Here is a 12,077-nt window from a genome sequence, read left to right as displayed (position 1 = left end):
AAAATTTAAACAATATTCTTTTATATATATTAGATTTTTCCCTCTTTTATTTTTTATATATTAATAAAGATTATGTTCCTTTTCCATGAATCTATTTTTTATTTTTTTGTTTCGAAGGGTTAATGTTGTTTCTAAAATTGGAGTTCCTAAGTAATCTTCATCAAGAGCCGAGAGATTCCCTTGAGCAGCAGATTGATACATCGCTCTTATGCATGCATAAGTGCAATCAATGTGCGTGTAACGCTAATTCTCGAAGCTTACGAAGCTGCGGGCTGGCCTAGTTTGATAGCAGACGCGTTCACATGGCGCCTAAGTCTCTTCACCCTCTCCTCCCAGCGAAAGAGGAGATCGACATTCGTCAAGTTGAGAAGTCGAGAATTTTAAGAACTCATATACACACCTAAGATTCTCAAAACGATGTACAAATCGATATAGAAGCAAATTGCAAATGGAAAGAAGAATTTTTTTGTGTTTGCTCCATCGAGAATAATTTGTATTATTACGCATGTCAATTTGTCGCAAGACCTCACCTATTTTCTACGTCACGATATCGAAGGCGATAGTCATCGATACTCACCTTCCTCAGCTGGCAATTCTGTAACAAAAAGGAAGGAACGTATTAGAATGCATGAAAATATATCTCACTTATTGAATAAAATTAATGAAAAATTTTATCAGTATGATATTAATCGATAATTTATCGTAACATGTATTTATACACCTCACAGAATTTTTAAAGACAGAAATTGACTTAACAATTAATTTTTAATAATTTTATATATTTTATGCGATGACGAAAGCTTGGGAAAAATTTTTTTTAAATCGTTAAAAGTTGCATGGCATTGCTTTACACGTGGAGAAATGATTTATGCATCTAATTCCAAGTGCTTGAATGGCTTTGAAGGATCTGCTTTAAGGCGTCCTAGTTCAAATTATACGTATAGAAGCGAGAATCGAGAATCCCATAATTTTCATGACACGAACAAATTGGAGGAAGCCGCGGAAACGGATTTCGCGTGCAGAATAGGTGGTTGAGCGAAATGTGCAAATGACAGTTTGTGAAGCGTTAAATCTTTGGTAGATTTATACTAGAGACAATATATGGCGGTTCGATATAACACGAGATGAATCGAAATTTTACAAGAAACTATTCGATATTATTATGCTAATAATTTTGCACGCGTTCAATATTTTTCCGAATGTCATAATTAAAAGAATGCGAGATAAATAATTATTTTGAATACAATCTAAAACGTAAAATTATTAACACAACGTGAATCAGATTCTCTTATTGTTAATTACATAGATATTCGACAAATACATTAAATAATTGGAAAATGGATGGATTTTTTATAATATTGTCATTTTAACGTATCTAAGAATCGATCATCGTGTAAAGACACCTATGAACCTCCAAATAATGTCCCCATTTCAATGAAGAGAGAAAGTCGAGAAAGACCAGAGATGCATATCTTTATCTTGGAAGAGAGCATTTCCAATATAATTTAATCTGCGAGGTCGATTACTCTCTTGAGCGTTCATTAACGTCTTGAAATTGAATGCGTGGGCGTACACTCGCGTATTTCTGTTTGCTGGTTCTAGTGAAATCGTCGTATAAATATTTATACATCGCGAAGACCTAGATCTTCCCATAAAATGAGCTTTTTGTTGAGCAAGAAAATCCAATGAGAACGCTATTGTATTATCATAATCATGTATAATAAATACAGGATATTTTAGATCCTTCCCGTTGACCAACAAACCTTCGTTTTCTGATTCACTTTTCTGAATTTCGGTCTAATTCAGATCTCTCGTGGATAAAGATTTCATCATCCTTATCACTTTCCTCAAAATTAAGGATGCTTTGTATGTACAATCCCAGCAAAAAGTAGCTGAAAATCAATATTGACGAATACATCCACTTTTAGTGTATTTTGAGTATGAAAAATTGCGTTTTTATTGATATATTTTATTGATATATTCTGAATTTTGTTAATCGAAATGATTAACTTTTGACAGAGAATTTCGCCTTGTGTCAGATACATGACTAACTTCATTGAATTATATTTAATATCTTTTTAACCAGTTAGTACTTGTATAATATTATTTGACCAAATATTTCCTCTGTATCTAAATTTTTGCAAATTTTAAACAAATTCTGAATATTATTTCCATGTGTTTTTGCCATTTGAATCGACATGGTTTCATTTTTCATAAGAACACGTATTAATTCGGTGCAAATTAAAATCCTTATAACTTGTGAAGGCTTTAGTGAATCGCTTTAAAAATTGTACTGAAGATTCTAAACATAAGTAAGGACATTCTGTACAATTTTCATTAAATTCTCAATATTTTGAAAATAGGTACGAAACATCCTTAACACGTTAACTGCCGCGGATATTTTTGGAAAAAGGTTCCTCAGGCCATACCATTTTTTTTTATTAATTTTCCTAAGAATGATGTATTTCGGACTATTGTACAGTAAAATTACATTTTTTGTAAATTATTTATTTTTAAATTATTCCCATTTCTTAACCTGGTCTTTCTAAAAGACAAAACTAGCGTGTATACTTTTCATGCACATGGCATTTAAACATATGTAAGAACATTCTGTACAATTTTCATTAAATTCTCAATATTTTGAAAATAGGTACGAAACATCCTTAACACGTTAACTGCCGCGGATATTTTTGGAAAAAAGGTTCCTCAGGCCGTACCACTTTTTTTTATTAATTTTCCTAAGAATGATGTATTTAGGACTATTGTACAGTAAAATTACATTTTTTGTAAATTATTTATTTTTAAATTATTCCCATTTCTTAACCTGGTCTTTCTAAAAGACAAAACTAGCGTGTATACTTTTTCATGCACATGGCATTTAAACATATGTAAGGACATTCTGTACAATTTTCATTAAATTCTCAATATTTTGAAAATAGGTACGAAACATCCTTAACACGTTAACTGCCGCGGATATTTTTGGAAAAAAGGTTCCTCAGGCCGTACCACTTTTTTTTATTAATTTTCCTAAGAATGATGTATTTAGGACTATTGTACAGTAAAATTACATTTTTTGTAAATTATTTATTTTTAAATTATTCCCATTTCTTAACCTGGTCTTTCTAAAAGACAAAACTAGCGTGTATACTTTTCATGCACATGGCATTTAAACATATGTAAGAACATTCTGTACAATTTTCATTAAATTCTCAATATTTTGAAAATAGGTACGAAACATCCTTAACACGTTAACTGCCGCGGATATTTTTGGAAAAAAGGTTCCTCAGGCCGTACCACTTTTTTTTATTAATTTTCCTAAGAATGATGTATTTAGGACTATTGTACAGTAAAATTACAGTTTTTGTAAATTATTTATTTTTAAATTATTCCCATTTTTTAACCTGGTCTTTCTAAAAGACAAAACTAGCGTGTATACTTTTCATGCACATGGCATTTAAACATATGTAAGAACATTCTGTACAATTTTCATTAAATTCTCAATATTTTGAAAATAGGTACGAAACATCCTTAACACGTTAACTGCCGCGGATATTTTTGGAAAAAAGGTTCCTCAGGCCGTACCACTTTTTTTTATTAATTTTCCTAAGAATGATGTATTTAGGACTATTGTACAGTAAAATTACAGTTTTTGTAAATTATTTATTTTTAAATTATTCCCATTTTTTAACCTGGTCTTTCTAAAAGACAAAACTAGCGTGTATACTTTTTCATGCACATGACATTTAACGTGTTAAATGATGCGGTATAATTAAAAAAATAAGCTCGTCCCCGACGAATTAAAGTCCCAACGAGCTTTACTTGGAAATGAATGACGATTAGCATTTCCTGGAGACGGATCGAGGACGGATGCGCTTGGGAAACATATCGTTCGCAGTGAAAAAGCAACTGTCTATCGCCGATACTCGCCGCGAGTGACAAGCGAAGAAAAACAGAGACACGTGGGAGTCATTGGTTCGCGTACTGGATTCGCATAGATTTCCCGTGAATGGCCGTCGCGCGCGATTGACGTGTTCAACAGAGGAAACAACGTCGTTTCTCGTGAAACGCACATCAACGGCAGATCCTGATGAAAGGCCGCGTGTAATTCTCCGAGTCGCGACAAAGGCAGACGCGAGAGCGTTTGTTGGGCGAATAATAGCTTCAATTTCGCGTCGATTTGTACCGTGGCAAGTTCGTTAATTCGCACGCAAGCATCGCACATCTGTCCAAAATACACGGCCGCGCGGCTAGAAAATACCTCAAATTAATATCGATATCGGTATCGACGATATCTTTGGTATCGAAGAAAAAAATTTCGGAATCGTTTCCAGCAATTATCCTCGATAAAACGCGCAGACATATCGCGCTATCTCGCTTTAAAAGAGAGATAAATTGCCGTTCCTCGCGTTGCAGCGAACATTTTAATAATATCGAGTCAATAATCGGCGTGCGATATTGATAAAAAAAAAAAGTTTGCCAGTCGAAAAAGATAGCGAAATTTCCATGGGACTTCTCACGGATATCGACACCCCCGAGAGATCAAGCATAACGCGATATCGTTACTTAATATCGCGATGTCGCGTAAGCGTATCCCCCGGATAAGGGGAGTCTTCCGGCGAGAGGACGGCATCGATCGTACTTTACGCAAACACGGAGAGTTACTTACTTACGGGAGGTGTCATCGTGATGAGGTGGGAGGGGGGGGGAGCGGGGGGACGGAAGCGAACGCGGCGGGCGGCGGGAAAAAGGTGCGAGGGAAAAAGCCGGCGAGTTCCCTTCCCCCCCTTCCCCCTTCCCTCCCCCGCGCCATGCGAGAGCCATCACGGAGCTACGGATTTATCACGCGACAGTGAACGGCCGCACAAAGCCGATAGATACGTGCGACAAACAAATCCGTCGTCGTGCATTGAACGACACGCCGTGCACGTGCTAACTTTAGCCCGCGGGAGGGGCGGGAGGGGTGGATCCGCGTTACGAGGTGACGAGTAAACGCCAAGTTCCGGTTCAAGTGCACGCCCGAATTTCGAAGCCCGGAGATGGAATCTCGGGATGGAAATATGTATGCGACTTGTGTGTGCGACTGCGATATAAAATCTTACGCATGTTTCATGTTGTTATTTGGAATATGAAATAAGGGAGGACTCTAATTAATCCGAAAATAATAGTTTTGGATTAATAGATTTGTATTTTTTTTAAATATTTTTTAAAAAATTGATATTTTATATAATATATATAAGAGGATTTTTTTGCGTGAAAGATATTGAAGGGTAAACTTGCTTGATACTCGTGAAAATAAAATTTTCCTTTATTATCTTAAAACAGGTCTGAAGATTCTTGTTAAACAAATATGAATATTTTGCATCCCTATTTTACATAATGCTGATGTAATATGATTCGTGAAAATATTATATAACTCTTGGAGTAAAAATATATACTATCGTAAAGCTACGTAAACATTATTTTTGTACGTAAAGTTCAGTTCTTACGCATACATGAAAATTGTTACGCAATTCTCGAGAACTCTTGATACTTATAACATATTATACTTATATATATTTCATTATAATAAAAAAAAGTTCACTAAATTATAAAAACACCGAGATATTCTTAAACTATTTGATGACTCTGTTTACTTGCATGTTAAAAAAAATTTGTTTTTCTGAAAATATATTTTGCGTATAGTACGACTATATAAACTTTTATTAGTTTGCTTAGCTTTATTAGATTCTAAATAAACTAAATTTAAATATTTTGATGATGAAGTTATATTAACTCGTAAGAACTCACGTGAAGGCGATTAATATGCATGACGTTTGGTCGTTTTCGTTAAAATTGGAATTGCTTTCGTCGTAAACAAGTTAAAATAAACGCAGTCTTTTACAGCGTATCTATTCGAAAAAAAAAGACAAATCTACTGGAAGAAGAAATGCGTGAATATTTCAACGGAGCGAAAAAAGATATTCCGCGCGAAAATTAATAACGATGCATAAATTATATTGCTGCAAGTTCGTGACTTTCTTCCTTTGCTCGGCTCATTTTTCATTCTCATGACAATTTGACGTACGGATTTATTATTAAGAATAATATGCTTAACAAGTGGAAGCTAAACACGGAGATGGGAAGATAAGTTCCGCGACATACGTGAAACATATGCATATGTACGATGCATTTTCTCGTTTAAGGTCATCCGTGAAACTAATCTGCAACTGCGGTTGCAATAGATAAAACGTCAGTTCGCTCATACATGAGCGAATGGCATTAACACGCTGAGTGCTTATTTGTGTGTTGAAGGTAACACTCGTGTGCGGACAAGATGAAACAATCATTGTTTGAGTATAGTCGACACAACTATTTGTATCGCGCGAAAAACTCGCGATTCTTTCGCGTAGATATCTCGTAACGTATCACTAGATTCACAGCACGTGGATTTGTCAATCCTTTCTGAATAATCGCTCAAATATGCCGAAAATTATCTAATACATTCATAACGTTCATTTACATAAAATTTTAAAAAATTCCTTTATACTGTCCTTATTCCAGATGTTTAAACACGTTAAGTATGATTTTCTTCCACTTGTGCATGTATAAAACAAATGAGATTATATTTAAACAATTTTTGTACATAAATGAATTAAAATTAAATTATTAGAGGGAATTCAATTTATTGGTAATGTAAAGAAAAACAAAACTCTTGAATTTTGCACGTTTATTTCTGACATATATGTAATTGTCATTACGAGAAATGAAAAATAATATATTTTAAATTTAAAAAATATTATAAATTTACCAATCAAAATTGCAATTTTAATTATCCACGTTTTAAATAATGGAAAAAAATAATTTCGAAAAATGTTTATATAAAATATCTAATATATATAAACGTAAATATAAGATAATTTTTTTTTAAAACATCAAAATATTTATTTGATGTCTTATTTCTGCCACTAAAATACCAGATTGCTCATGATTGTGTTTTCCGTTAGAAAATATACGAATGGAAGTTTTCTATCGATTAGTTACGCTACTTGGCGATAAGTGTTCAACAAGACCACAGTAAACTTTTGCTAGTGTTTACGAATTTCCACTGACAGTTTTTGCTTGGAACTCTTTTCATTATCTAACAGATACGCCTACACCTATCCTTGCATGTTAATTCCATTTACAACTATTTTATACAAGTTTTTCTTTCCATGGTTATTTTTATAATATAAGCATGTTTATACTGTAAGCGTTTGTGATACAAGCATGTTTTATGCATGTTTTTTCCTGCCAGTTGTACTCAAATTTAACTATATATTTAATTATAAATTAATATTTTTAATTTGTTTCGATATTAAATTTTATGCTAAGAGTCTGAAAGCATTTTTATAAAGGACTACGATTTTTTAATAGTAAAACTCATTTCGAAATCCAATGCCACCTCAAAATTCAAATTAAATTAGATTCCCTTCGTTCCATGTGTGTATTTTAATCAAAATTAATTGTTTTAACCAGCATTACAAGTTGAAAAGCTTTCGCAACACGAAAATGCTATTTTAATCAGACCATGTCGTTTTAATCAACGTGACACATCAAAATGCCTTCATAAAATGACTTTTAGGATTTTGACGGTTTAACTGTTTTAATGTTACAGGTTAATTAACTGTATTTTATAATTGAATCATAAATTTAAAGGAGTTCCACGACTTTCTTATGCTCGGATAAGGTACATCACGCGAATTGTTCGCGAGCGAATGACGTAACAAAGAAAACTTTACATTGAGGAATGAATAATAATGAATGTATAATAATTTTCTCGAAATATAAAAAAGTTATCAGATCGATCGAATAAATTAATTAAATAGATAATCATGTAGAGCGATATTTAAATCGGGATACAAAGCGCCCAAGCGCGTTAAATATCAAGGCACGCTGCGACTTTAAAGAACGACCTTAAAATGAATTAACCTCACTCAATCGCGTCAACTCTTAATGCAATTTCACCACACATGCGCGATTTATTAAGTGCTGAGCGATTTTTACAGCCGCCTGTTAGTCGCGGCTATTTACGTAGCTCAAGTAAAGCAGGACGCGATTCATTATGTAATCTAAGATTGGCTCTTTTATCGCAAATTATATAAATTTGTTTCGTTTTATAATTTTTTAATTGAAATTTGTAACATTTGTGTGCAATAAATAGTATAAATAAATAATATAAATACGTTAATTGAGAATGAAAGACACAGAATTATAAACGAGATAAGAAAATTCGATAAAAAGTAAATTAAAGTAATTAAGAAATAGAGTTTGTAGAAATTTATAATTTTGAAGAACTGAGTTTTGTGCAAGATATTGTAAGATACATATATTTTGTGTACAACAAGATTTTCTAAGCGATAAAAGTTAAATGATAATAATAAATTAGGAATTATTAGATATACACATCAAGTATATACACTGCAAGGAAACTTATATATACTTGATATGAAATGAAATATAATATTGAAATAAAATATGAGAGAGATAATAAAATATAATATTTTATTAAAATAATATTATAAATTTGTAAGAAAACAAAAATTAATGAAAATATGGTTGCAAAGTTTTATAAAAATTTAATTATTTCAGTCAGTATAATTCTATCAAATAGTTTAGGATATACCGACTTTTGTGACAGATTTTAATATTTTTATAATTTAATTTAACATCATGAGAGTTTTCATAAATTTCAAAAACACTGATAATTTATTTAGAATTTTTATTATGAAGCTGAATATAACATTTTAAAAAATGCTGAAAAAAATTTCGTGTATAAAAAAAGAACTTGCACAAAAATTATGTTTACCTGGCTTTATTTATTCATATGATAATTTTCGTTTAATATTAAAAAAAATATATTATTCAACATTATACAAGAATCGCCTTAATTTCCTCAAAATAATCTAGATCTCTCTGAATAAAATAAAAACGGGAGCAATACTCAAGATTTACCTTTGAATATATATGTTCATAATGTCTTCACATATACTCTCTCTTTACGTATATAAAATAAACATCAAAGCATCCATTTCCATCTATGAAATGTTAAAATAAATATAATGAATTCATCCAGATTTATGTTCGTACGTGGATGTCGAGATGCTCCTAAATTACCTCATGTATTTCGGATTTCCTACACGAACTCGCGTGATCGCGAAGCGAAGGAAAAGGCGCTGGTGAAAACGTTTCTTCGCGGTCAGTTCATTAATAATGGATCGGCCAACGACGTTGCTCTGACGTGGTTGCTTACGTTGAAAGTTGTCCACGTCAGGTGTCTCGTATGCGACTCGCAAAGCGTGACTCGTCGAAACAAAGAATCCGAGGAGATCTTAAGAGGTGCAATTGTATTCGCCATACAAAATGCAATCGCATGCTGGATGATATTTTTATCCGCGAATTACGAATTAAAGCTAAAATCGGACACAGCTTGAGTTTTAGGTTTAACCAGAGCGTCATTCGTTACTTTTTTCCGTTACTTTTGTTGTTATATTTATTTTTTTATTATTGAAATTAATCTAAATAAAATTGTTTATATTATAAAAGTTTAATTTTGATCAAATTCTTGATTGATCTATCTCAATTTATATCTTTATCTCTCCTCATATTTGCGAAAATTATTTTATAATTCTTATCATTTAAATTATAAATATATTTTTATTTTAAATAATAAAAATTTTTCTTTTAAATAAATAAAATTTCAACATTTAAAAAAAATTATTCCGTTTGCTAAAAAAATTTTGTGATAAAATTTTGAAATATATATAGAGAATATTTATATGTGAAATTTTTCTTAATTAAAAATATTCGTTACTGTGTTGAATCGGCAATTAATTCATGACCTAAAAAGATAAAGAATCGCACACCGCAAATTTCGATATTACCAGATTTTGATTGTGATATTGAAACGTTTTCTACATTGCTCTCTAAATATTTTATTTTACAATTTAATGCTCACGCAAACTTACGATTTAAGATATAATGCATTTTGAGAGCGATTTATTTTTAAAAAGCTATAATACTATAATCAAAGCAGTTAATCACAGCAATTAATTCTTAACGTACTTTAATTCTTAATGTACTCTTTTCGATCTTTTTTTAAGTTATCGATAAATAATAAATTCAACTTTGTATATTTACGATACCAAATAATTTGAAAAACATTTCAAAATCGAAGAAGTAATTGTATTATCAGTTTATTTTTTGTTACAATAAATTCAAGAGAAATAAACTAACAATTAATTAGTACTTTATTATATATCCGAATTTGATTACTCGTGACAGGAATGCAAGGTTAACGAAGATATCTTGCGGAATCTAAATCTTTAATTCGTGTGAATAATGTATTCATAAAGCAAATATAAATTCAAGGATAATCGTGAGGCTACTAATAATCTATTGGGAAACAAATCTGATTCAGGTTTATAAATACTTATAATGATACTTTCTTAATGTTTACATAATTAGATAGACATATTAAGCCTATTAAATCGTGATATTAATGCAATAAAATTTAGAATCATCTGAACAACTCAATTTAAAATAGATCACTCTTATTTTTCTCTTTATATATTGCCAGTCATAAGTAAATTAACTTAATAACACTGCTAATTATCTATAAGTAAATTAACTTAATATTTTATATTTTTAATAAAATTTAATATTTAAATTTAAATTTAAATTTAACATTTCTTCCATTTGATCAAACACATATTAATAAGCGGAAAATTGTACCGCGAGGAACCATTTATCGAAAGTTTACACTCGTACAATGTACATTTGGAAATGTGCGCGAGTATTAATGCGAATTAAAGTATGTGGAAATTTTTGCGCAACGGTTTTCCCCTGGTATTTGTAATATTGCACGAACAGTGACGACTGCATCGCGGTCGAGCTCTTGGTCTCAAGAAGCCGGGAAGCCTCTCGAGTCCGTTGATATAACACAAATTCATGTGGGCGACGACATTTTATCGCCGTAGCGTGCGGTCTACCGCGCGATTATTCCTTGGCCGCATCTTGATAAAAGCGAGTTAACGGAATCGCTGTTGTGCGTGTAAGCACCTAGAATTTGTTTATCTTTCAACGGGTGCAAATATGAATGTCACGATACACGCACCATCGACGATAACGAATAGCGCTTATCATTTCTCGTGTCAATGCTCGCATCGCGTGTCTCTTTCTTTCGCGAAATCCAAATCCGATAGGGAATTGATATTGATCGATCTCTGATGACGTTCGTCAGACTTGAAAAAGTATTTATACACAGATAACAATGATTTTCTTTGAATAGATTTCGTATTCGATGAATTGCAGATTCCTCGCCTACGGCGAAGGGGATTAAGAATGACGTATGCTAAATCGATATGCATCTTTGAACGGACAAATAAAAAGATTTGCAAAAACAATTTGAATCTTTTAATAGCACGGTCGCTAAGTTTAACGGTTTAACGTTTTAAACACATTTGTACGTTGATAGTCGCTCTTGTAGTAAATAAACTTTTTTCCATAAACTGTGGTGAACTGACATAAAGTAAGAAAAAACGAGAAAAAAATGTTAAAAGAGATCAAATGCAATTTAAATGAAATTTTTAATGGCAATGCTGAGTATGAAGATTGTTATATCATCGAGCTTGCACTGCAATCATCTTGGAGATAGAAATTTTAGTTCTAACAGATCATAATAAAAAAGCGTTTTTGATCAACAATTTGATAACTTAATTTTCCGAAATTCCTTTTTTTATCTGTGTTTATTCATAATTAACGTTCTTGTACAAAAATACCGGAGGAATAATGTTAAAAATTCATCGATAAATAAATTTTTATTCCTCGTGACAAGTATAAAATATATGCTGGATTAATAATTAATAATATTTGTCAGCAATAAGCTTGTCATATTTTGTATGTGTTATATAATATTACAAAACTCTTCTGCAAATAACGACATTGGAAAATATAAAAAGTAGTATCCACTATAATTTAAATGACGCATCCATTATGCAACAATATTCCAATACTGTAATGCAAAGTATAATATATCCCTTATTACACTCATCCAATGAAAA

General features: G+C 31.6%; 1 protein-coding gene across 5 annotated transcripts in view; it reads right to left on the bottom strand.

The window, feature by feature from the left end:
• Positions 1–12,077, bottom strand: part of LOC105254373 (calcium-transporting ATPase sarcoplasmic/endoplasmic reticulum type) — a 48,166-nt gene that overhangs the window by 21,143 nt on the left and 14,946 nt on the right. For all 5 annotated transcript variants that reach the window (XM_011263008.3, XM_011263007.3, XM_011263004.3 and 2 more), the window contains exon 3: positions 578–595. In XM_011263008.3, coding sequence (XP_011261310.1) covers positions 578–595 — 18 coding nt within the window. The remainder of the gene's footprint in view (positions 1–577; positions 596–12,077) is intronic.

Source organism: Camponotus floridanus, unplaced genomic scaffold, assembly GCF_003227725.1.
Source record: "Camponotus floridanus strain SB8 unplaced genomic scaffold, Cflo_v7.5 scaffold3, whole genome shotgun sequence".
Classification (NCBI taxonomy): Eukaryota; Metazoa; Arthropoda; class Insecta; order Hymenoptera; family Formicidae; genus Camponotus; species Camponotus floridanus.
Note: the sequence above shows the minus strand (reverse complement) of the source record. Positions and strands in the feature narration are given on the sequence as shown.